General features: G+C 42.5%; 1 protein-coding gene across 1 annotated transcript in view; it reads left to right on the top strand.

Annotated features, from left to right (window-relative positions):
• The window catches only part of LOC143127885 (phospholipid-transporting ATPase ABCA1), a 267,356-nt gene that overhangs the window by 82,270 nt on the left and 157,088 nt on the right, over positions 1-27,998 (top strand). Inside the window, exons 15-16 of the mRNA XM_076289598.1 lie at positions 8,919-9,141; positions 15,494-15,715. Of these exons, the coding sequence (XP_076145713.1) occupies positions 8,919-9,141; positions 15,494-15,715 (445 nt within the window). The remainder of the gene's footprint in view (positions 1-8,918; positions 9,142-15,493; positions 15,716-27,998) is intronic.

The raw sequence follows: 27,998 nt of genomic DNA, 5'->3' as shown, positions 1-27,998 counted from the left end.
TTTCTCTTCCAATGGGTTTTAATCCCAGGATTTTTTATTGTACAACTTTGTTTTATGTTTTTGTCCTCGGAAAACCAGTCATGAATGCAGCGAAAGGCATTTCACAAACCCGATGTTCTATTGGTAAGCGGAAAAGCAGGAGCCATTTTTCAGTTTTTTTGGAGGAGCAGCCCCTTATCTGAATTTAAAATGTAATTTAAAAAATCCAGCAAAAAAAAATCCTCATTTTGCTTTTATCCATTTGTTTATTTCGCTATTCATTTATTCCACCAATGAGTCATTAGCATATTTAAAAGTGTTTCACCTGGGCAGTTGAAGTGGGATGGTTACATCAATGAGCTCAAAGAGAGAAATATGTACAGTAGGAGCTAAGCTAACAAGGATGTGTATTAAACACTTCATCAGTCATCTACGGACATAACAGGCCAGCATGCACATTAACCCATACTGTAGAAAGACGGTTGAGGCGATAAGCTGCCGAGCATTTTGGAAAGTGTTGAGCTGTTTGATGATTCTGTGATTCATGGAGCTGTTTTCGTTGCTTCTATTTTGTCAGAATAGACACTTTGCTTTCATCTCATTCAGTAGACTAAACCTGAATACCAAGCCAGCTCCCATGCAGCACAATCCTCCATCTCATAGCCTACTCCGCAATAACTAAGTGCATTCAGGGCTGCACTTTTTCCTCATTTAACAAAAATAGGTTGCAGATACTCCGTCTGCTTACTATCCTCACTGTGTTCCTGCATTCCTTAGCCACATCCTATCCCTGGTACTCTAGCAGTTTGCTCCATAATCAAAGAGGGAGTTGACCCTACTCTGTGACCTTCCCAAACACCACAGGAGAGAGGCAGGGTTTAGATGTTGCCTTGTGTGCTGCTGTGTGAGGGAAGTCACAGGGGTCAGAGGTCATTTCTGTGGGAAAGAGTTGGAGCTCACTGACTGCTCAGGGTTGGTGGATTTGTTATACAAGGTGTCACAATAAGGGTTGGGGGAATATACTTCGCATTCGGTGTCTATTCCCTACACACCCACGCACACACACACCGCCCCCCCTCCCCCCCCCCCCCACACACACATACACATACACACACACACATATATATACACCTACTATGCACACACACACACACACACACACACACACACACACACACACACACTTACATACACATACACATACACATACACATACACATACACATACACATACACATACACATACACATACACATACACATACACACACACATACACACACACTCACAGTAACACACACAAACACAGACACACATACAACACATTCGTGTGTGTACATTAGAGTGCGGATCGGGCCGCAAAATTTCTGTCCGAACCCGGCCCGCGTCCGAACCCGACCCGAACCCGACAGGCATTTTCATTTTTATGTCCGAACCCGACCCGAGCCCGACGCAGATGATGCCTCAGTTATTCCCATGCTAGTGATTAAACGTTCACGTTTGTGGATAGCCTGTCTTTTTAGCCCATTAAACGGAACACAACAAATTGTCTACAGAATCAGATGAGCGCGCATCGACGTTAATTGGGGCAACTCGAGGAAATCCTCATCCAGTTGAACGAGACGACCTTATAGCCTACCGGTAGCCTTTGTCTTTACCACAGTATGCAACGCAAATCATCTTAAAATCTCCTGATAGGCGGCATGCCTGAAATGCGTTGTCACGATAAACAAATCTTGCACACAGGAAGAAAGCTATTAGGTATTTTTTACATTTTACTTTATTCTGAAAAAACAAACGTTTGCATCATGTAAAGCAGACCTGTTGGTTACCCAACATAATAAGGAATTTAAATGTAAAGCTTCCAATGCATATCGCCCCCATGTGTCTGAACCCGAACCGAACCCGACTACAATTTCTAAATATTTGTCCGAACCCGACCCGACCCGTCGGGACCCGTCGGGCTCGGGTCGGGTAGCCACACTCTAGTGTATATGGACACAAACACCTTGATCCTTGACCGTGCACGTGGTGGTGACTACCATTTTGCACTGAACCCAGTGGCAAGCGCAACAAATGCCATACCTCCTTACGGAAAGCCCCATGACCTCTTTGGCCACTGAACACAAGGGAACTGATAGCTGGAAAACCCACACATAAGCAGGTATCCAGCCTCTATGGCCAGCAGCAGTCTGCAGGTAGGGCATCAGGGAAGATGTGGTAACATCTTGGCATATGCCATCAGTATGAAACTCCTGCCTCTGAGAGTATTGCTAATATTGAATAGTTATATTCCAAAGACAAATGTCTAAAATACAGTGGTTATGCACAGCATTGTTTTTTATCAAACCCACTGTATCAAAATACCACCTATTATTAAAAACATCGTCGTCTAGCAACCAGCAATGGCAGTTGCTATTTGTGGAGATGCTGTACTCCAACTGATTTTGTATTCCAAAAAAGTGGGCATGGACTCAAAATTCTAACAGTAAATAGGCATTAAGATTATAAGTAATTCTAGATTGTGGGAAGTAATTTCATTCATGGGCAGCTTGGTTTTTAACAAATCCACTGAAACTTAATCAAATAAAATAGCTTTGGCTATTCAACTGCAACTCCTCAAGCACAAGCTAAAAGGATATGAATGACCTTAGCATCTTTATACATACCTGACATGACTGTTTGATATTATAAATAAATATTTTCTAATATGTGAATATAAAGTTATATACCATAGTAATATCTGTTCATCCTAAGCATCCCATTATGCAATGATGAACTAGTAGAAGGAAAATAAAGCACAAGTATATTGCAAGTCTGAATGTCTGAGTTAAACAAAGGTCATGTCCTGTCAGCTACAGTATAGAAATTAAACTGCACTGTGTGAAGCAAGGCAATGCTGCTCTTATTCATGTAATTCAAATAGTGAAACCCTCACTGCCTTTATTTTACTTTCACGGTGAGGTTGAGGGTCACGGCTGCATCGTCTATGAAAAGGAAACCTCAAAGTCTTTATGCTTCTCTATTCAGGAGATCGATGGAGGACATTATTCAATGGCAAAGGACAGAAGGGATACGGCATTGGTGCATGATGAACATGAGAGATGTGTGTGTAGAGACAGGGCTGGATCACCAAGGCTGTGTCTAAGTGTGACCTATGCCACATAATGATAAGAGACCACTGCAGTGAAAGGGCTTAAACTAATAATTTTTGTAATAGTAATATAACAATGTACGGAGCCCCTAAGGGGACATGAGCAAAAATAAATCTAAAGTTTAGTTTCATGTGCGCACATGAAAGTTTCATGTGTAAAGGTTTTGCGTTCGCACACAAAACGTTCATGTGCTCACGTGAAACTTTCATGTGCGCACATGAAAGTTTCACGTGAGCACATGAAACTAAACTTTAGATTTTTTTTTGCTCATGTCCCCTTAGGGACTCCGTAACAACGTCAGTAATAACGAGGCAAAATGTATTCAAGTATTTAACACAATCAGCAACATCCTAACAACATCCTATCACAAATATCGGTGGAGTCAGTCCATCGCACTTACATGCTACACAACCGGTTTAGTTTACTGTAAGCATGAGACTCTTGAGACATTGAGTGACATTTTGCCCGCAATTTAAATTTGGGTCCTCTTTGTTTTTAAGGAAGATTTAGATTTTAGTGATTAAGTGATGTCTGAATCTTGAGGTGTAGAACCTTTATCTCATCACAAATTGAATGCTAATGATAATAAAAAAAATCCTTTTTTATGAGTAAATATTTCATGATAATGAAGTATTCAGTCTAATGATGGTGATGGGGAGTGCATTACGTATACCTGTAGGGATAACATCTTAATTGGCCACAATGTCAAAAGTCAGTAAATTGTGTAGCTATATGTATCTTAATATACTGTGCTCGCATGGTTTATACCAGCAACAGTGTATCCCGCTGTTGTGAATAAACGCAGATGCTGAGCAGGTGTAGATATCTGTGCATTATTTTTTTCAACCAATTTGAAATCTTAAAGTCTGGAATTTTTGACTTATCACAGATGGTGGAGTCGATAACTCCCTATCCCCTGTAATCCAGTCTAACTGAAATAAACAGGAAAATAATCAGTTATGATGAATTCTGTATAATGCTGCCGAGGATGAATTGCCGTCCCTGTAGGTATGCAGTCTTAATCGCTCACAAAACCAGGAGTCAGAAAATCCCACCACAGCCAGTCCAGGTGCCAACATATCTTACCGAATCAATTTGTTTTCCCCCTACGATCAGAGGGCAGGATCACATTACAGTTGGTTTTCCGTTTTTGTGTTTTCTACCGTCAAAGTCCCCAGTTGGACCTGAAAAGAGATCCTCTCTGTTGGTTTCTTTTGGCTTCCTGTCTGGAGCAGAGAGGTCCCTAACTAAGAAAGGGGATATGTGCCCCTGCATCCACAGGAGCGAAAAAGGCCGTCACTGCCAAGTGCTCCCAGGTGAACCCCAGTGACCTTGCAGTCACAGAGCCGGGGCTGATGCCAGGATAGAGAGACAGACCGTGGAGAGGGAACATGGACACAGATAGAGAGAGAGAGAGAGAGAGATGAATGAGTTGATGGTGAAGGAAGGGAGAGGAAACAGGGGAGGGCATGAGGATGTAAATAACTGTATGAGTGATGGAGAGAGAGCGAGAGAGAGAGAGAAACTAAAATAGAGGTAGAGAAGGAGGTAGTAAAAAAGGATGAATGAGAAAGAATGAGGGAAAAAGAGTAAAGGGCCTCTTTTTGGGCTGAGAAAGAAAATAGAGGGGGGGAGGTGGTTACCAGCGCAGACACAGAGAGACAGACAGAGAGGTAAACAAACACCAAAATAACATCCCAGTGACCAAAAATGAGTCCTGCTGTGCGCAAGAGGGAGAGGAGGCCAATGACTAGCACATGGAACTGAGGAGAGAGGGGTTGATTGATGGAGGATGAATGACTGAAAGCAAAACAGCAATGCTGGTGCCAAAAATGAAAAACAAACATGTTTTAAATAAACAGACGAGACAGGCACAGAACGATATCTGTGAGAGGAAGAAAGAGGGTAAAATGACGTAACCTGTTTCATAACCCAACCCAGAGAAAGAAGTGTCCCTACCATCTTATAAAGGAAGCAACGCTCATCCACTTGACCTCTGGCCTAATAGCCTAACCTTTGATATCACCTGATGTAATGTCGCTATGTCTGCCACCATTGCGTCAACATGTACTTGTCAACAATCCACTATACTGTATGTCGGGGCCGTCTTTCAGCGCCACATAATAGTTCAGACTTTGGTGCCCAGAAAATCCTCCAAACTGGAATGTTTTGTTGTGAGCAGAGCCACTTAGTTCTATTAGGGCTCCCCTGGACCCGTCTCCAATGCGTGTGCCGATTCCTCTTAAGCTGAACTGTATAAAGATGCTCAGGAGAGTTTTTGGAAGGCCTCGCCAGAATTGGCATTGATTTCCAATGCTGCTTTCCGCCTGAGCTTTTATGCGGAACTAATTTCTGCTATTTAGTTCTCGTGCTTTTAGAAAAAAAAACACCATTTAATAATTCTGAGAGCCCTGTATAAAAAGCTGTGCTTTCATCTCCTCACATGGCTTCTTGACATTGTGAATCTATGTACATAGATTTTTGTGTGGTTTTTGAGAGACAAAAAATGAAATAACCATAAATTATTTCAGATGATGAGTGTTCTCATTTCAAGTGAATAGACATCCTAAATGTCAGGTTTTCAGAAGGAATCTGTGCAGGAAATTGTATGTGTGTGTGTGTGTGCGTGTGTGTGTGTGTGCGTGTGTGTGTGTGTGTGTGTGTGTGTGTGTGTGTGTGTGTGTGTGTGTGTGTGTTATCCCAGCGGTAGATGCTGCTATGTTAAAGCGAATGATATGTTGGAAGTCTTCAGTCAGTGTGAGGTGCCTGCTCGGCGAGTGGCAAGAGATCCACAGGAGAACAACAAACAAACAAACAAACAAACAAATAAACAGCACAGTGGAGGTGACAATGAAAGGAAATAAAGAGGTGCTAAAAGGAAGAGAAAGAAGTGCTCACAGAAACAGTACAAAAAGTTTTTTAAAAAAAGAAGAGAAAAAAGGAACCATGAAAAAAATGGATAAAAACCAGACGGAAATACGTGTAAATTGAAACAAAGTTGAATGCAAATTGAAGAAAAGTTAGTTGGAGAGTAAGAAAGCAAAAAGGGCAAAAAGCAGAGCAAGTGTAACACGTTGTTGTGGTGCATCGTCCCACTGACGTAGGCTGATAACAACAGGAGGGCAGACGAGGGGCCTACTGTATATAAGACTCTTCTCATCGGGTAAATGGGCTCGGCTCGGCCCCACTGGATTGCATAGTAATCTGCAAATAAACATGAGGTGTGGGGCCAGCCATGTTATATTGACTTTAAAAGTGCTTTTTGTCCTCCCAGGGGAGGCGTGAGGTGCGGCTTCCATCTCTCTCCGGATGTCACCATTACGAGCTTTGTCAGCTCCGCTAAATCATTACAAAGTGAGAGGCTCGCCCGGAAACCAGAGAGAGAAAAATAAAGAACAAAGGGGACTATAACAAAACAAAAATCTAAATTAATAAAACATGTGGGCGATTGTGATTCAGTGACCAACCCCCCAAAATCCCCATCGGTCCTCCCCGCTCTCTCCCCCTTAAGACAACTCTCTCCGCTCGCCTGTCATGATGTTGTCATAGAAACGGGTAGAGTGGGCACTCTGCCCATCACGATTTGCCAAAATGTCAATTCCCCCGAACAAATTCTGGGCTTCTGTAACACCCCCATGAACACCACCTCTTATTTCTTTTTTTTTAACATTTGTTTTTGTCCTTTTCTGCTTCTATCCACCCAAGCAAAATGCAAAATGGGCCAGTAGGTAGGATGGAGGGATGACTCCTCAAGAAAAAAAAGAAGAAAAACACAGACACTTTCATGTTGATTAAGAATTCCTCAAAGAGCATTTTCAACATTTACTGTAACAACTCAGATGGGATATATCATGCTCACCCAGCAGAACACAGTGTACAGCTATCATGATCATGAAGCCCAACGAAAGGGAACAGAACAGATTATTTAGAAACATGACCAAACACTAAAAAAACACCTAAAGAAACAAAGTTACCCCAGGTTGTATAGGCTTTATATAGGCTATAGTTGGATTTGTATTTTCGCTGTGCACACATTATTGATACATGAAATCTATACGTTGTCAAGCATTGAGAGAGTTTGATGTATTGGAGGATGCTGGATAATAAAGTGTGCACAGCACTTTGTATCCCAGTCTTGCCAGTAAGATATTGACATGACATTTTGGTGGCCTTATGAAGCGTGTTTAATATAGTCCTTTTGTTTGGTAACAACCGGTCATCATGTGTCTTCCTCGGCCTGTGACGTGCTGTAATAAATGAGCCGGGCGAAGACAAGGCGCCGTCTCCAAGGGTTTACTCAAATACGCAAAGGTTTCCAATAACCTTGCCGCTAAATCCATAAAATCCTGTGGGGCCAAGCTTTGATTACAAATCCTCTATCGAGCCTACATTGTCCAGACTCCAGGGGCCATCAGTTTTCATAAACTGGCATTTGCCACGTCAATATATTCATTTTTTTTTGTATTACAGCAGTCAGTCAAAGGATCAAATTTGGTAATGTATTCACAGCAGAGATGAGTCAGTGAGCTCCTCTGGGTTTCTACATAAAAAAAAACATGATGCATGAATTTGTGTTTATAACCTTTTTCATCAATTTTAGTCAGAGTAAAGTAAATGACTCGTGTTTACGTGTTTACCCAAAGCAACCCAAACCTTCAAAAGTTATTTCAAGGATCAACCCTACTGTCTGAGGATGATACACTCTTAAAACGAATGTGTTGGAAACAACACAAAATGTGTTGTCCCGATCTGGACACAAAGATGTGCTAAAAACAATGCAAGTTGTGTTGTTGTTTTCAACAACAAGTTTTGTTATTTTCAAAGCAAGTTGTGTTATTTTTCAACACATACTGTGTAACGAATAACAAAAGTAATGTGTTGGAAACAATCTGGATATCTGGACGCAAGTTGTGTTGTTTTCAACATATTCGCTTTAAGAGTGTAGTACCCTTGCTCTTGTTTTTAACACATCTCTGTGTCCAGATAGGGATAACACAGTTAACACATTCGTTGTAAGAGTGTATGTGTGAAAATTTGACAAGCAGGTCATGTTCCTGCATGGAATGTGTTACATAGCACAATACCAGGTGTTCTAGGAGCATATAATCAATGACAGAGACGCCACTCTGCCTATTACAAGTCAGTGCATGACCAGAGTTTGAAGCCGTTTTTTTAAGTTATTATATAGCATTGTGTGCAAATAGAGAACATATGCTATAGTGTTATCTCACATGATATGCACATGACAACATTGGAAAGCAGATTAAAGAAGTGGGTTTCTGTTTACAGAGCAAAGGTTTTCTTTACGGAACAAAGCTCTGGGGCAACTCTCTAAAGTGCTTTCATGTAATGTATGCATATTATGTTTATGTCATAACAGTGTGGCATGTTTATACTCACCCATGCATCAAACAATGTGTTCTCATATCAGGATGATCTGAGGAGTGATGAATTACACCAGGGGGTCTGTATCTCACATTGACTTATATGGAAACACTGCATCTACTATACACACACACACACACACACACACACACACTCTCACACACCCATCCATCTATCCATCTAAACATCCATCCTTTCATCTACCCATCCATCTCCTCATCCACCTGTCTATCCATCTATCTCCTCATGAATTCATCCATCCATCCATCCATCCATCTATCCATGCATCAAGCCATCTATGCATCTATATCCATCCTTTCATCCACCCACCCATTCATCTCCTCCTCCATCTGAACGCCTCTCTCTCTCTCTCTCTCTCTCCCTCCTCCACCATCCCCAGCTTCATGTCCAGCATCGGGGCCATGCTGCCCATGTTTCTGGTGCTGGCCTTCATGTACACAGTGTGCCAGATCATCAAGTCCCTGGTGCTGGAGAAGGAGAACCGCCTGAAAGAGGTCCTGCGTGTTGTGGGCGCACGAAACGGCGCCCTCTGGTTCGCCTCGTTCATCGAGAACATGGTGCTGCTGACCGTGCCCTGCGCGCTTATCAGTGTCATGGTCAAGGTCAGTCGGCCGGCCTGACCGTCGAACCGTCGATTGCAACCGTCGAACCCAGAAAGCAATCACCTGACTGGGTTCTGTGGGCCAGTTCTGGTCCGCATTTGGGGCTTATTTGGGTGGAAATCAGCTGCTCAGTGGTTAAGAGCCCAGATCTCAAAGCATCACCAACAGGTTTAACAGTAGAATGTTATTTGGCAGAGCTGTTATTGCGATTGGTTGCATTTAAGGGTAACACTTTACTTGACAGTATCGACATAAGAGTGACATGACACTGTCATGACACATGAATCTTAACCCTAATCCTAACCTCTAACCCTAATCCTAACCTTAACCTTAACTCTATACCTAACCCTAACCTTAAACCTATAATCCTAACCCTAAGTTGTTATGACAAAAACCGAATGTCACTTAACAGAAGCGTTATGTCATAAACGTTTATGACTTGTTTATGACATGTTCATGACAGTGTCATGTCACTCTTATGTTGATACTGTCAAGTAAAGTGTAACCCATTTAAGTTACATTTAGGTTCATATCCTTTAAGGTCCCATTAACCAATGTGTCAAGAAAAAAATACATGTGTGAGAAAATACATGATCCTCAGGGTAAATTACTGTTAAATACTGAGGTGCATGGCTTGTTTAACATCAATACATTATGCTGGATTCTTTTAAGGTTCATCTTGGTTCTCCTAACTTTATTCAGGTCATTAAAATTAACAAACCATTAACATTAGCAATGATCAGCTCTTAAATTATTGCTTCACTAAGCTTAAGTATTGCATTTAGCTAATGGAGGAACGTAATGGGACCTTGAAGTAAAATGCAGCCTTTTTCTTTCTTTGATGAGAGATAGTTGATGGCCACATATTTGTTATTTGCTTACTTTATTTACTACTTTTTTTTAGAAACCGTCTGCTGTTTTGGGCAGAGTGAGCTCAGCATTCCCTTTAATTTTGAAATGAAACAAACAAAAAATGTTGGTGATGTGATGGGTTCTGTTGTTCTTTTTGGATGAGCCGGAATAATGATTGCAGAATTAATCTCTGAAATTAATTGTGTCAAGCGTGAACTTTGATTTCAGAAAAAGTGGGTGATTATGCTAATTGATTATGGTTCCATTAAATCTGCTCACACTCTCGCCGAAAAAAAAAAATCAATCTCCGATTACAGCATTTGTGCAAAGTGGTGCTTATGATGTAACTATTTGCATCCTATTTGCATCCTATTTGCGTCCTTTTTTTGTTTGTGTATGAACTTCAGTGACACTCTTCATTTTCTTTTCTTTCTCTTTGTCCTCTGTTAACATTTTCTCTCTCTGACTCATTCACTCATGGAAGACCGATGACCAGTGACCTTTCGTGAAGCGTAGGTTACTTCTTCCGCTTGCGACAGGCAATAATTTGCTGTCCTTCATTTTGAAGTCCTTGAGTTCACCATAGCCCACTGGTTTCAGTGGATTTAGAATATTTAAAAAAAACAAATCTGTAAATAACCCTCTCCCATATTTGATCCCCATGCTTCATTTGAAGATTCCGTCATCATGTCTCTGACACCTCATTTTTAGTCATAAGCCCCTCAGAGTCTTATCAATCACAGCCTTAACCTTATGGATGAGACAGATGTGTTGTGTTGTGGGCCATCCAAAATATTAAGATCATTTATTGTTTTCTACTGTCACTCTTCCATCAGAAGGGCTTAGACTTTGTTATGGCCAATTGACCTTTCAGCTCCATTTCATTTGCCACCAACCCGCCATTGTTCTTCTTTCTCTTTCGGACTGTCAGCTATGGGCGAGGATGTCCTGCTTTTTAAAAAAAGCAAGCATCATTTAAACAAATAAAGAGCCGGCAGCCAAACGAAATGGAAAGAAGTGGTTTCTCATTAGGGCGGACTTAATCCATTTCCCGCAGCCTAATTGGAAAAAATCTCCCCTGTAAATAAAATTTACATTTGAACAGCTGGGGCAAAATGGTACTTCCCCCACCGGCCTAATGCGCTGGCCGGCGATCAACAATTTGTAAACATTAATAATGCTAAATTGAGTTAGCCGGGGGTGCCTCAGCATTGGAGCAGGCCGATGAGGAGGAGGTTTGACGCTGAGCACTTGCGTGTTCTATTCACGAGCGCATCCTAAACGATGATTGCACGCAGCTCTTTGGCACATTAATAAGTGTTGGAAAGCTGTGCTAATTATGGCCAACGTGGCATATGGATGCCGGTGAAGCAGTTGTGGCGGCAGCAGCAGTGGCTTTCCCACCTGCTTTCGCAGATGCAATCTGCATTTATTTCCAACCAAGAGATGACAGCTAGGACATATTATTGATTCATTTGTGTCTCTCAATCGGTTTTATTTGGGTTTTTGGACCTGGCATTTTGAGGCTTTAAACAGATTTTAAATGGGATTTACACTTCTTTGCTCTGATGACGTCCTAGACCTCGGCCTGTGCCAATGTGGTGGTATTAAGCCTACTTATTTGTGTGTAAACGTGTGAAAACAACACAATGTATGAATTGGTATATTTGTTGTCATTTTTCAAAGCACAGGGTATTTTTTCAACTTACGCCCAAGTAGTACCCAGTGCATTGATATAGACCCTTTCAAGAGAGTTCCATTATCAGCATCATAGTTGGCCCCACAAGGCTTCCGTTTTAACATTCCATATGTTATCTTAATGCAGAGGAAGTAGATTGGGAACCAAATAGAATGTTCAAGCATTGTTTTTGTTTTTATTGTTCTATTTTGACGAAAAGGGCCACATGTTCAGTATGGAATACCATAGTTACATAGAGTAATAACAGGCATTCTGGACATACCGTGGTAATGAAGAGACACCACTCTCCCTTATGTTAATCATTAAAGAGACTTTGAAGCCATTCGTTTATGATAAAAAAAAACATGGTGTTGCTCTGTTTCTATGTAAACATATTATTTTTTTAAAAACTTACTTGAACACAGATATTCTCCTTTTAATGAGGTGATAGTGGATGTTTTGGTGAAGAGGTGATGTGGATGTTTTCATGTGTAGCCTATTCAAACACAGTGGTTACTAAACATGTATTTGACACCCACTGTTTACTATGATGAAATCAATGAAATGTAGTCTCTGCTGTCTGCTTTAATGACCAGCTTGTTGACTGCGTATTGATTACCTAGATACAGGTTTAAACAGGTTCAGGTCATATCACTCCCCTTTCCCCTTTGTTTGTTTTGAAGTTTATGTCCATTATGCCATGATGCCATGATGAAATTTCAAAGCCTCAAAGTATTTTCAAACTTAACTGTGGATGTGTTCTGCCTCTCTACAAATGACAAATAGTGTACTGCTGCACTGGCTTCGGCAGAGCTCAGTTCTCCCCCACCTCCATTATGTATATAATAAGCACACATGGAAGATTAGTCCGGGGTAGTCAAGGCACCAGCCCAAAGCAGAAACTGTTGTAAACAAACAGTGGTCCGCAGAGGAGGATCGATCCCTGCCTCGTTATCCAGCCCTTTGGTGTGTACGTACGTGTGTGTGTGTGTGTGTGTGTGTGTGTGTGTGTGTGTGTGTGTGTGTGTGTGTGTGCCCAATCTGAAACTTGCCAACAATTTGCTACTGTGTCTCTCTAGACGACTTTTTAATTCAGGAATTACTCCCACTATCCAGAGCTTGACGTGGTGCTGTAGCACGCAACCTGAAAAGAAAGGGCTGGAGGTTTGGCAGGTTACTTGAAAAGATAAATATGCACATTGCATTTTTAACACATATCAGTAAGTGAGGATAGGAGCAGGTTTCACCTCAATGTGTATACTTCTAAACTGTGCTGGCCTGAATAGTTAGAATCCGTAAAGTAGAAGAGAGGCCACACTATACTATGCATACATACTTTTATTTGCAAATAAAAGTATGTATGCATAGTGCGGCCTCTCTCCTACTTTACGTATTACTCATCAGTCCAATGGTAGAGAAAGTACACATATAGAAAACACTATGAGGTGGAGAAGAAGCATTTGTTCCCTTCCTAGGGTTTGTTTATACCATAGCAGCATCCTTGGACTGAACTGCAAACCGTTGAGAAGACATCAACAGTTTAGACATGCAAATAGACTGCACACTACTAAATAAGCACAGAGGAGTGAATGTTTATGTGAATTTGCAGGTTTTGTTAGGTTTTTGAAATCTACAAGAATAGTATGTGGTCTTTAAATGAAGGTCAAGTGACAGTATGTTGTGACACTTGTTACTAATGGAGTTTGGTCCCACTTGAGGTCCACAGATGTCAGATTTGCCAGTATTGTTCTGTACACCTATGGTACGGTACATTGAGCAATGGGTTCTGATGTCAGCGTTGTTCTGTGTGCTACGGGTACATTGAGCTGTGGGTTCTGATGTCAGTGTTGTTCTGTGTGCTGCACCTATGCTAGGGTACGTTGAGCAGTGGGTTCTGACGGAGGGGCTCATACGCAGGGATCCATCCCAGTCCTGGCACAGATTGACACGCTCTGTGCCAGCTTTGGCCCATCTCCCTGTCCATTGGTCAGCTGTGTCCTGTCGTCTTCTTGACCCTGGTGGTGACCCCTCCTGTGCCCCCCCCCCCTTTCCCTTACACACAGGTTCTTGCGTTCACTGGCACGTTCCCTGCCTCTCTATTTGACCCTGGCATGGATCTACTCGGTGGCCATGTTTGTCAAGGCCATGGTGCAAGAGAAGGAGGCGCGTCTGAAGGAGACGGTGAGGATGATGGGTCTGCGGGGCGTCACCTACTGCCTGAGCTGGTTCATCAGCATCCTTGTGCCGCTCAGCGTCAGCGCCCTGCTCCTCACCCTCATCCTCAAGGTGATTCCCAAACACTGATTCACAACGATTCACAAGTGGTGACATGCACCAGTGATTCAGAAACACTGACTCATGTCACTGCACTGAGTCAGTTTAGTGATTCATACGTATTGCTGAACTTCAATGATTCACTGAATCATTTTAGTGATCCATATATAATCAATTTATATCATTTATATTCATTCACTGATTCATCTAACTGAATAAAATGATTCACTGAATTATTGCAGCAGTTCACTTCGTAGCGACAGACATGAGTTATTCACTTCACCGAGGAACATTCACTGAAAGTAAAAGGACTTTATTCAAAAAGTTTTAGGAAGGAAATTGATACTCTCTCGCCTTGCAGGTTTCCTTCAAAACAGGAAAAACTGATGGCATCATCCATTTTGAGCAGTAAAGGATAATGCAAAAATGACAGCAGGGTGAAGTTATTCATGCTCTGTTTGAAATGAACTCTGCAGGAGGGGCAAGTCTTGGAAAACGAGAGGAGATGAACATCTGGGCCCAGTGTTGCCAGAAGCTGGGATGAGTCACTTAAATTTGTCATCCTGGAGACAAAACGGTTCTCCTGAGCAGAAGAAGTAAAAAAAAAAATAGAGCCAGTCGACAGAAAAGATCCCTCCTATGCCTCAGTGAATGAAGAGCAGTAAAGAAATGCAGAGTGATCGACAAGGGGATGAGTCATGAGTTTAAGAACGCCTCAGGAACCAGGCTATCTTAGATAATAAGCTCTCCATGCACATGTTTAAGTGCAAGATAATTAAACTCACTTCCTGGTATCTCCCCTTGAGACTCACAATGCATTTCACTTATGCCATCGCCAAGAACTCATGGCCCTGTCTTAAAGTGGTGCATCCTACATCTATCTATCTATCTATCTATCTATCTATCTATCTATCTATCTGTCTATCTGTCTGTCTGTCTGTCTGTCTGTCTGTCTGTCTGCCTGCCTGCCTGTGCCAAGCAAACCTTAATCAATGTGGCACAGAGGCTTGTTGAAGCTTTACTGTAACATGTTGTATGGAAAATCTATAATATTCGTTATATGATTATAACTTTACCTCTGTGCCATTTTGATCCTTATAAATAATATGTGTAGTGTTTTGTAGTGTGAGTTCTCAGAAACACTTTACTTGGATAATCCACCTATACAGACTTTACATATCATATGTTGAGATTCAAGTTAGGTATGTGAAACCACATTAACCAAACTCATCCCCTAACCCTTACCATAACCATACCTTTTAGTTAACAGTGTGTCAGTGGTACGTTGATAATCTGAGTTTGTAGATGGTCTAAAGGGGACTCTACAAGTGAAGTGTAACTGAGTTTTTCACTGTGCGAAACCTGTGATCAAAACATCTATGTAGAACCTGTTTTTATTTCTACAAGCCTCTCCTTTTAGATGCTTTTATAGATATATAGTCTAGAAAAGCCTCTCCTTAAAACGATCGTATAGATATTCTTGTTAACACATTTCCTTTATCACAAAAATCAACTTTGACCTGTATAACTTCCTGTTTTCTGAGCCAGTATGGGAATGTGCTGAGGTATAGCGACCCGTCGGTGATCTTCGTCTTCCTGCTGGTCTTCTGCCTGGCCACCATCATGCAGAGCTTCCTCATCAGTGTGTTTTTCAGTCGGGCGAATCTGGCAGCCGCCTGTGGGGGCCTCATCTACTTTGTGCTCTACCTGCCGCACTCGCTCTGTTACGCGTGGAGCGAGCAGATGACCTTCCCCATGAGGATTGGTGCGGTGAGTTATGGGTTCCACCAAAGTTGCTTTTGAACCATCTCTGGTTCCACATTTTGCCCTTTTTCACCAACAGAGAACTGGTTCCGTTCTGGTTCAGCATTTTGAAACAAAGATAAATTGGTTCAAAACCTGAAAACTTAATTCGGAGTTGGCACGAAACATTTTCCCCTCTGAATCTAAGTGGGTGTGTCATTTTACAGTTCAGTTATGTTCACAACACCCTCTTGTTGATAATGTATCCTTGGTTCTGTTCAAAATTGGTGGAAATGCGGGCTGGTTTACTAAATAGCACCAAGGTGCAAAGAATTCTAAACTGAACCGGTTCAAGAGCCAGTTCTCGGTTGGTCGAAAAACGCCCAGGGAGAGTTTACCCATTTATATTCATGTTTCCAGAATGCATTGTATCATTCAATTTGTGTTTAAATACTCCATGTTCTGGTCTGAATGAATGGAAAAAATATTGACGTCAAAAATATTGATACTCTAACTGTGAACTACACAACTGTGTGAATGTGCTAATTTGTTTGTGACAATAACAAACAATAACAAGTCCAGTCTGGAACAGGTGATTAGGCCTGTCAGATCATGTCACCAGCCATCCATATGTGGACTTCTCAAACACCCCCCTGGTTAAATAAAGGAAAAATTAAAAAATAAAAATATACAAGTTCATTATACAGCAGCTGTTTGTTGTTTGGTTTGTTTGTTTGTTTGTTTGTTTGTTTGTTTGTTTGTTTGTCTGAAAACCAATATGGTATGTGACAGCAGAAAAGTAGCAAACTAATTCTGAATCAGACTACTATGCATTTACTGCAATACAAATGCCAGCTTGGTTTGACCCGTATCTAAATAATTTTGCTTAGCTACCCAGTGGCTTTTTCCAGTGGCTTCCATGACCAGTTTTTGTTTTTTTCCTGTTGCCTTGTATTTTGCTGTGAGCACTTAATAGCAGCATTCAAGCTAGTATGCTTTTGATTGAGATTTCAATGTTTTTTTTGGTTGTTTTATGTGGTGACACATTGTCCATCTGACAGAGGTTAATGGTTTAATAACAAAAGGAAAGAAATCCAGAAAGACTTCTTGATGGGGTTTAACATGGGGACATGACACCCCACTTCGTAAATTATGTTTTAACAAACTATTATTATTTTCACATTTTAAATGTGGTAGGCCTAATTATCTCCATGCATTTTACTTCATTTTATTCCGACATGTGAATTACAAAGTGTTCCAGCGCGTCAAAGCTTATGCTCTTCCACAGACAGCCTGATTTCATTGCCTCCACCACAAATGAAGGTTTAATTTCAGTGCTTCATCAATTACCCTCTAGACGTACAGATCAATTTGAATTCAATTTACCAGAGACGTGCAATTCTCTCATTGTCATGGCAACACTGTGGTTTTACACACAAGCCTGGTGATGACCCGTCTCTAGAACAATGTCCTGCTCTTTTTTGGATGAAAAAAAAGTAATAAATATCACCCTCGGACTCCATTTCCCATAGTCACTTATCAAAATGACCTTTTTTATGTGGGATGTGGGTAATCTGTCCTGCAGGGTGTCTTTTCCAAAGATGCTGGCAGTAATCTTCATTGCCAGGCTAGACATGGAAACTTCTAGAACATTTTTCACACTTGCTGTGTGCTGCCATCACCTGGATTAGTGTGATGCAGAGGTCTTCCTCTGGTCTTGGGCCAGAGATGTGGGTAGTTTCAAAATCAGGGTGAGCACTTCCATCTTTTATAGAAAATTAGACTTGATTGCAGAATTGACAATGACTAGTCACTGTTTAACATTTAAATTGTATGTCCATCTCTAAAAGCATAACGTGCGCACATCCAAGAACAGGTGCTAGATAAAAAAAGTATTGCCGTAGAAAATCTCAAGGAATATCTGCACACTAGCTCCCCTTTTACTTGTTTATTTAGAATAACATCAGAACACCTTCGAAATAAACAACTGAAAGGGGCACTAGTGTGTGGATATGTCCATCTCTTAAACATCTATGTTATCACACACACACCCCACACACACACACCCCACACACACACACACACACATACCCCCCCCACACACGCACACACACACACACACATACCCCCCCCATAAACAACTGAAAGGGGCACTAGTGTGTGGATATGTCCATCTCTTAAACATCTATGTTATCACACACACACCCCACACACACACACCCCACACACACACACACATACCCCCCCCATAAACAACTGAAAGGGGCACTAGTGTGTGGATATGTCCATCTCTTAAACATCTATGTTAGCACACACACACCCCACACACACACACCCTACACACACACACACACACATACCCCCCCCATAAAGAACTGAAAGGGGCACTAGTGTGTGGATATGTCCATCTCTTAAACATCTATGTTATCACACACGCACACACACACACACACATACCCCCCCCCCCCCCCCCCATAAACAACTGAAAGGGGCACTAGTGTGTGGATATGTCCATCTCTTAAACATCTATGTTATCACACACGCACACACACACACACACATACCCCCCCCCCCCCATAAACAACTGAAAGGGGCACTAGTGTGTGGATATGTCCATCTCTTAAACATCTATGTTATCACACACACACACACACACACACACACATACCCCCCCCCATAAAGAACTGAAAGGGGCACTAGTGTGTGGATATGTCCATCTCTTAAACATCTATGTTATCACACACACACACACACACACACACATACCCCCCCATAAAGAACTGAAAGGGGCACTAGTGTGTGGATATGTCCATCTCTTAAACATCTATGTTATCACACACACACCCCACACACACACACACGCACACACACACACACACATACCCCCCCCATAAACAACTGAAAGGGGCACTAGTGTGTGGATATGTCCATCTCTTAAACATCTATGTTATCACACACACACACACACACACACATAAACAACTGAAAGGGGCACTAGTGTGTGGATATGTCCATCTCTTAAACATCTATGTTATCACACACACACCCCACACACACACACCACACACACACACACACATACCCCCCACATAAACAACTGAAAGGGGCACTAGTGTGTGGATATGTCCATCTCTTAAACATCTATGTTATCACACACACACACACACATACCCTCCCCATAAACAACTGAAAGGGGCACTAGTGTGTGGATAAGGGGCACTAGTGTGTGGATAAGGGGCACTAGTGTGTGGATAAGGGGCACTAGTGTGTGGATATGTCCGTCTCTTAAACATCTATGTTATCACACACACACCCCACACACACACACACACATAAACAACTGAAAGGGGCACTAGTGTGTGGATAAGGGGCACTAGTGTGTGGATAAGGGGCACTAGTGTGTGGATATGTCCGTCTCTTAAACATCTATGTTATCACACACACACCCCACACACACACACACACATAAACAACTGAAAGGGGCACTAGTGTGTGGATAAGGGGCACTAGTGTGTGGATAAGGGGCACTAGTGTGTGGATAAGGGGCACTAGTGTGTGGATATGTCCGTCTCTTAAACATCTATGTTATCACACACGCACCCCACACACACACACACACATAAACAACTGAAAGGGGCACTAGTGTGTGGATAAGGGGCACTAGTGTGTGGATAAGGGGCACTAGTGTGTGGATAAGGGGCACTAGTGTGTGGATATGTCAGTCTCTTAAACATCTATGTTTTTCTTTTCGGTTTCTGCAACTCTGTCTCTTGCATGACTCCTGTCCATGTCACGGTATGAATGCAGAGAAATATGCACACACACACACACACACACACACACACACACACACACACACAGACACACACACACATGCACACACACACACACACACACACACACTGTTTACTTTCAACACACACACACACACACACACACACACACACACACACATACACACACATACACATACACACACACACACACACACACACACACACGCACACTGTTTACATTAAACACATGTGCGCACACACACACACACACACACACGAGTTTAGAGTGCCTCTCCCTATAAGCAGCCCTTCCCATTGTTTAGATGCTACAGATGAATACAGTGTAGGCCTCTCTCTCCATTTGCATGATCTATGGTCTCATTGCATGGGCTGACAAACACTGCATTCCTATAGTTTATTTTCCTGCTTATACATACATACACTATCACACACAAAAAAAAACACACACACACACACACACACCTGAGAGTCTTATTGTTTATGTGTCCTGCATATAAATTGTATTGTATACACACACACGCACACACACTATACATACACATACCTGGGAGTCTTATTTGTTTATGTGCCCTGCATACATACATTGCCACACACACAGACAAACACACACACACACACACACACCTGGGAGTCTTATTAGTCTCAACCTAATCTGCATCTCTTCCATCACACACATTGTGTCTGACTCTTGATGTTGCTTGTGTTTGTCTTTCATATTCTGCCTTTATGTAGTAAGCACATTTGTGTTCAAATGAATAATAATTCACCAATAAATTCACCAATAAAGTGAATTTCAGTTTGTCAAAGCAGTCACAAGGACTCCAATGCGTCTGTGCTGTGTGCTGTGCCATTGTTGCCTCTGGTGTGTTGTTTGGGACCAACCATTCTCACAGGTCTGTGTTGTGTTTGTAGAATTGGTTTGATTGGCAGATGTCTCACACGCACTTTTGTGTCCCCAGACTGTTTGTGTTTGCTCTCGTGGTTACTGGAGAGTGTTTTGGAATTCTGCTAAACCAGTCCCAGAATCCGCCAGTTCACCACCTGTCAATCAATCAGGCCATTTCAGAGGGGTCACGGAAAGGTCATCTCCTAACCTTCTCATTATCACTCAGTGATTGGTCCAGACACAGCTTGGATGATACAATTAGATGTGTGTGTGTGTGTGTGTGTGTGTGTGTGTGTGTGTGTGTGTGTGTGTGTTTGCATACAGTACATGTGCAGATTTGTCTGTGTGTCTGTTTGTGTGTCATGGTTTTTTGTGTCTGTCAGGGGAAATAGGTGTGTGTGAGACAGGGACAGGAATACAGACTGTGTGTGTATTAGAGTGTGGCTACCCGACCCGAGCCCAACGGGACCCGACGGCATGCCGCCTGAAATGCACACGCGTTGTCACGTCTCACGACTACATAAACAAAGGTTATGCACATCGCACATATGCACATAAGCACAGTCTTGGGTGACGTTAAAAAAAGTTGTTATCAGCCTATCAGGAGATTTTAACATTATTTGCGTTGCATACTGTGGTAAAGACATAGGCTACCGGTAGGCTATAAGGTCGTCTCGTTCAACTGGATGAGGATTTCCTCGAGTTGCCCCAATTAACGTTGATGCTGCATATGGATCAGTGACAGAGGCACTGTAGTTTCAACGACTGTTGTAGTTCATTTTTAAGACTTTTCGTCAATGGTATGACAAGAATTCTATTTAGGCTATGCTTGCTTGGGCCTCTTGTGTTAATGTGCGCTGTGTGTGACCTGCGTGCGTGCACGCTCATCTGATTCTGTAGACAATTTGTTGTGTGTTCCGTTTAATGGGCTAAAAAGACAGGCTGTCCACAAACGTGAACGTTTAATCACTAGCATGGGAATAACTGAGGCACCATCTGCGTCGGGCTCGGGTCGGGTTCGGACATAAAAATGAAAATGCCTGTCGGGTTCGGATCGGGTTCGGACGCAACTCTGTCGGACGCGGGCCGGGTTCGGACAGAAATTTGCGGCCCGATCCGCAATGTATGTATCCTCTTTTTTTGTGTAGGATGGTAGTTGCACATGAGACAGGGAGATGGATAAGTGTCTGTGTATATGCAAGCATGTGTGTGTGTTCGCACATGTGTGTGTTGATAGCCCTTTGTCTTGGTCAAGACTGGGGGCATTCACTCATATAAATAAATATATCTCCCTTCTCAAAGCAACACAATCACTCCGAATGGGGCAGAAATACTGAAATACACACGACTAGATTCTAATAGCATTTAATGTTTGTTCATTTAGCAGACGCTTACATCTAAAGCGAAAGTAACATTCACAGCCTACTGGTTAGGGCTTCGGGCTTGTAACCGAAGGGTTGCCGGTTCAATCTCCGACCCAGTAGGAAAAATGTGGGTGGGGAAGTGGTTGAGCACTGCTCTCCCATGCCCACATCCACGGCTGAAGTGCCCTTGAGCAAGGCACCTAACCCCTCACTGCTCCCCAAGCGCCGCTGTAGCAGGCAGCTCACTTCTCCGAGTTAGTGTGTGCTTCACATCACTGTGTGTTCAGTGTATGCTGTGTACAGTATGTTTCAACAGTGTATAAAACCTAACTGCACCTACACTTTTAATGTAATTGTTTGTAGATCTTAGTGTTAATATTTTCTTCTTTTAGCACCAAAAAAGTGCCTGATGTCTGTGTGCCCTTTCCTTCTCATAGTGTCTCTTTGAATAAAATAAAATCCTAATTTCATTAAGATAGTATCAGGGTTCTCAGATTAAACTACATTTATCGGGCTAAAAATATGAAATAATAGAATGTAAAAACAATACCAACCAATTAAAAACAAATTCAAATACTAGCACATACTATTTAGCCTAGGCTACTTGGGTCTTTTTATGTTTCCACAGGTTTCACTGATGTTATGTAGCCTAAGCTTAGCTACATTAGACCCTCTTGTGCTATAAAAACACAGGATCTGTGCCAAACTAATTTCAAAAGGGCACAATCATTTATTCAAGATAAAATGAGAATAATCATAGGCTATGGAGTTCATCTCCTTAGAAATGACAATCGATTTTACCTCACCACAATGTAAAGCTTGATTTAAATAGAGAATTAGCCTATCTTGCTAACTAACTTTGGTAACTAACCAAGGTCCACTTTACTAGCCTCAGTGGGTAAGTAGCAGGTAAGTAGCCAGTAATTCAATGTATGAAGACGTGACATGAGCTATTAAAAAAGAACAAAACACGTTTATAAATAAAGGTTATAAAATAACACATTTTCAACAAGCTAGACGTCAGCTAGCAACTTACCTTTACCCATGCACGTCAGCAGCAAACCAAATTTAGCCTACTGGAGGAATTTACCTAGCGTTTTGTCAATCAATGTTGACACTTGCTTGTGAAGTTGAAGTCATTCTCTATCTCAATTGCTTCTAGCGCCACGGTGGTTAAAAATGGTACGGTCCACAATAGGGGTGTCTGAAATCGCTTTACATTAAAATCTTCCTCTGGTGAAAACAGGAGTTGACTTGTATTGTAACTGTAATGATATTTTTTCACAATATCAGAACAATTATCTGACCCCCCCAAAACTGATATTTCTGTCTCTTTGGGGGGTACTGGGTCTTCATTGGGGGGTATAGTACCCCCCAGTACCCCCTGTAATTCGAACTATGAATAAGAGTATAAGAGTGCCGGAATGATAAGTTCTGGTCAAAGTGTGATAGGAGGAGAAAGTGGTAGAGGAGGGAAGAGAGGCAATCAGTTTCACATTCATGTGCAGTGGTCTGAATGAGGTGGCAGAGGAGATGAACACTATGACAGGGTAATGATTAGAGACCCCAGTGATGAGACAGATGAATGTGAGTTCCTATAGAATCTCTCTCTACGTGAACATGGTGTGTGTGTGTGTGTGTGTGTGTGTGTGTGTGTGACATCTGAGCCTGTGAATGAGTTGTATCAAGCTCACACTGCTTAAGTGCTTTAAGGACAGACGGGTCTTTCATGCACTGACAAGATCACTATGAAACCACTGGAAATGTAAAAATGATAGGGAATTGAAGTGTTTTTCGGATATGTTGTTGGGTCAGGGGGCTGAAAGCCATTCGCATCCCTGATTGATTAGATTTAGCACCTGTTGAATGGCCAAGCCAAGACTAATAGATGGTTGAAAACGTGTGAAATGTCTGATGTGCGAAAAAAATAAATGCCAAAACGGAACTCATGCCACATTTCCAATAATCATTCATATGTTTTCACACACACTTTTCCTATGAACGTTTCATTTCATCTGAACTTTTTTTTATCAGGCAGTTAGCATTTAGGAGGCTTTCCATTAGCATAGTAATCTGCATACTGTCACAAGCTTTAGCCATAATACTTCTTTCTTATCTTCAAACGTGTTCTTAAGTGACACCACGAAACATTATTGCACGGTGCATGTGCTGTTGGATCGCAAGTGGAAAGGGACCTTTGTTTTGAGAAAAAAAAAAAAAAGAGACTTTTATTTTGAAGAGGGAAGTGGAGACTTTACAGTTCTCATGCCAGAAAGGAGGAAGTGCAGAGTTATCTTCAAGCAAAGATTGTTAAGGCGGAGCAAGATATTTAATCAGAAGCCACTTCCGGGAACCCGGATCGCACGGGGGGGGGGGGGGTCAAAATCCCCCTTTATGCAGAGCAGAGGCAGTGACTGCTCCATTGAAGTCTATGGGCATAGCTCAGAATTTTACCACATATGCTAAGGTCTTGGTTCTATAGAGTTAGGAATGTGAATTTCGGGCACGTTTTCATGATCCTCAAACCCTTCTGAACATTTCAGGTACATTTTTAGCATTTTTGAGCATTTCAGTCTGGAGAAAATCGACTTTATATCAGGTGTGCGCCGGTTATTTATGCCGCTGCTGTTGGCCGGTTGCAACGTACGCTCATCAATACTGTACGTCATCGACACGCCTCTTTATGCAGACAGGATTTGATCCCCATTTCGCGCCCATAGACATGAACTACGACGAAGTATCTTGCTCAGCCTTAACAATCTTTGCTTCAAGCACATGTAGTGAGAAGCTATGAAGTTGAGCTGAGAAGCACATGTTGAACTGTTGTTAATGATAGTGAAGTGGGGAATGACTTAACTTGCTGGGCATTTCCAGGGATGCTACTGGTAGGATGATGGTTTGATGTTAATATATTTCAGTAGTTTAATGTTAAGTGCAAATTTTGTTGGTAAGAGTGCTAAAGTTAATGTAGCTAATTTCTAACTGCCTTGTGCTCATGTTAGCTCATGTAATAGCATGATAGTAGTAGCATGGGAGTAAAACCACGGTAGTGACTGTGCTTTTGTAGTAATGTTGCATAGTTAAATGAATGTAAGGTTAAGGAGAACTTTATATTTGTTAGTATATTTGAAGGTAGGCAGTTTTTAGTTTGCTGTATTTTGTGTTTTGTTTTCTCTTTTCTTGTAAAGGTTTTCAACCTGACATAGTCTGACATAATCTGATGTAAGTTAAACGGACTTAAAAATCTAACTGATAACAAGTCATAATTGAACATGAGAAGCTAACTAAATAAAACAAAGAAGAAAGATTAAAGAAGAAGCCGTGTGAGTTGATTCCAACTGATCTAACCCTGTTGATGACTAAGGCCTTTTTCAAGTTTGGGCAGAAGTGAAGTAGAAAATCCCCTGAGAACTTGACAGTGCAACAATCTAATCTTAAATAATTTCAATTATTTATGTCTTTGTGTGGTATATAGCCTACTTGCGATGCTTACATGCAGATGTCAAAGTGTTTCTATTTTCGTATGTGAATTAATGTGTAGATTTGAAGTTTAAACCATAGGCCTAGCTATGACGTGCAGTCTGTTATTAGACTAACTGCGCCACCTGTTGGTGGCTTATATTAGTATGCATTAACCTGGAAGGCTCCCCAGTTCGTGACTCACTTGGTTACGCGCCTGCTATGTTGCTTAATAAAAGCATACTTGGTTGAACCTGACACAAGTCTCATAGACTACTTATAAACATGGTGTCAGAAGCTTGGAGAGCCTGAGCTGTTAACAACATAGATTAGCTAGTCGTACAGTTTTGTTTAGTTTAGTTAGTTTAAGTTTGTTTAGCTATCGCTGAAGTCTATTGTGGAGCAAGAACATGGCTGCTAACGTGAATACGATTCCGCCTCCTGCTGAGATGAAACTTTCTGGAGATGTGGCTTCTAACTGGGACGTGTTCAGGGAAGAATTCGAGGATTATATGCTAGCATCAGGACTGAACGACAAAGCAGCGGAGGTACAAGCAGCAACACTGAGAAGAGTTATGGGTAGCGAGTGCCGACACATCTACAAGCATAACTTGCATTTAACTGAGGACCAGCAGAAGGATGTAGCAGCCATCATAATAGCACTGGAAAGGTATTTCAAACCCGCGAAAAACGTGATCTTTGAACGCTTTGTCTTTGGGAACTTAAAGCAAGAGGAGGGAGAAATTATAGACACTTATATAACCAGATTGAGAGAAAAAGCTGCGACCTGCGACTACGGTCAGCTAAAAGATGAGCTCATAAGAGACAGGCTAGTCTTGGGCATAGCAGACGAGAGCACACGCCGCCGTCTGTTGAGAGAAAGAGGCCTTACACTCGCCTCTGCTATCGATATGTGTCGGGCTGCGGAGCTCACAGATGCACGCATGAAAGCTTTAGCCCATGGTAAATCCGAAGATACAATCAACACTGCGGAGGCACGTCCATCCACATATGACGTACGTAAGCGCATGAAACCTCCCATTAAGGGAAATGAAGGGACTTGCAAATACTGCGGGCACCAGCACAAGACAGGGAGAGACACATGCCCTGCATTTGGCAAAACCTGCCGCTACTGTGGAACGCTTAACCACTTCGCTAGCGTGTGTCTGAAGAAAAAGATGGGGCAGCGCCAACTTAATGCTGTGGACACACTAACAGACGCAGTGCTGGAAGATGAGGCTGACGCATGCATTTACACAACTTCAGCTGATAAGACGCTGGGGAAGAAGTGGTTTGTGAACCTGAGACTTAATGGTGTAAGGCAGAAGTGCCAGCTGGACTCTGGAGCTACATGCAATGTCATGAGCATCAAAGATATGAAAAAAGTGGCACCACAAGGAAAGCTAGGACAGACCCAAACCAGGCTGAAGCTCTACTCTGGAGAGGCCATGACTTCACTTGGACTGTTCAGAACACATTGCAAGATAAGGGGATGTACTTACCCATTAGATTTTGAAGTTGTGGAGACAAAGCACTATCCATTGCTGTCTGGGTCAACATGTGAACGCCTCGGACTGATGCACTTCACCATACCTGAGGAACTGCACAGACTGGAAGCCATTGTACCCGGCTCACTTGGCAGACAGCAACTCGTGACTATGTACAAAGACGTCTTCACCTCGCCCATAGAGTCACTCCCTGGCGACATCCACTTTGATTTGAATGAGGCCATCACACCTGTTCAGTGCCCCCCACGCAATGTCCCAGTAGCCCTCAAAACAGCTGTGAAAGCAGAATTGGACAGGCACGAGAGGGAAGGCCACCTAACCTCTGTGACAGAGCCCACAGACTGGATTAGCAATATGGTAATTATTAAGAAGCCTGACAAGATCCGAATCTGTATTGACCCAAAGCCACTTAACAAAGCCTTACGGAGATCTCATTACATCATGCCAACGCTAGATGATGTCCTTTACAAATTGCCCAAAGCCCGCATATTTTCCCTGGTGGACGCACGTGATGCCTTCTTGCAATGCAAACTCGACAGGGAGAGCAGCTTCCTCACAACCTTCTGGACGCCCTGGGGGCGCAAACGCTGGCTCAAATTGCCTTTCGGCGTGTCAGTGGCCCCTGAGGTCTATCAGAGAAAACAGCATGAGCTCCTGGCTGGACTGGACGGGGTGGAGCCCATTGCGGATGACATACTGATTGTGGGCTGTGGTGACTCAGAAGATGAGGCCATCAGGGACCATGATTTGAAACTCCTTGCGCTCATGGAGCGCTGCAGAAAAGTCAAGCTCAGACTCGGTCTCAAAAAGCTTCAGTTCAAGGTAAAAGAGGTGCGCTTTCATGGGCATGTGTTGTCAGCAGAGGGCCTCAGGCCAGACCCTGAGAAGGTGAGGGCAGTTCAGGCTATGCCTGCACCCGTGGATGCCAAAGGTGTGCAGAGATTCATAGGGTTTGTCACATACCTGTCCAAATTCATGCCACGTCTTTCCGAGGTGTGTGAACCATTGCGCAGGCTATTAGACAAAGAGGTTCCATGGCATTGGCTCCCTAAACATGACGCTGCCGTCACTGAAATTAAACGTCTAGTGTCAGCGGCGCCAGTCCTGAAATATTATGACGTTCACAAGCCAGTCACTGTCCAAAGCGACGCTAGCCAAAATGGCCTAGGATGCTGCTTGCTGCAGGAGGGACAGCCAGTGGTGTTCGCCTCCCGGGCACTCACATCCTCAGAGCAAAACTATGCGCAAATAGAGAAGGAGTGCCTAAGCATAGTTTTCGCTTGTCAGCGCTTCCAC

Source organism: Alosa pseudoharengus, unplaced genomic scaffold (genome assembly GCF_046254945.1).
Source record: "Alosa pseudoharengus isolate Yale_2024_CS ecotype anadromous, Long Island Sound unplaced genomic scaffold, YU_APseudo_1.1 YU_APseudo_1.1_scf_17, whole genome shotgun sequence".
NCBI lineage: Eukaryota > Metazoa > Chordata > Actinopteri > Clupeiformes > Clupeidae > Alosa > Alosa pseudoharengus.
The sequence above is the reverse complement of the archived record's forward strand: the minus strand, read 5'-3'. Positions and strand labels throughout refer to the sequence as shown.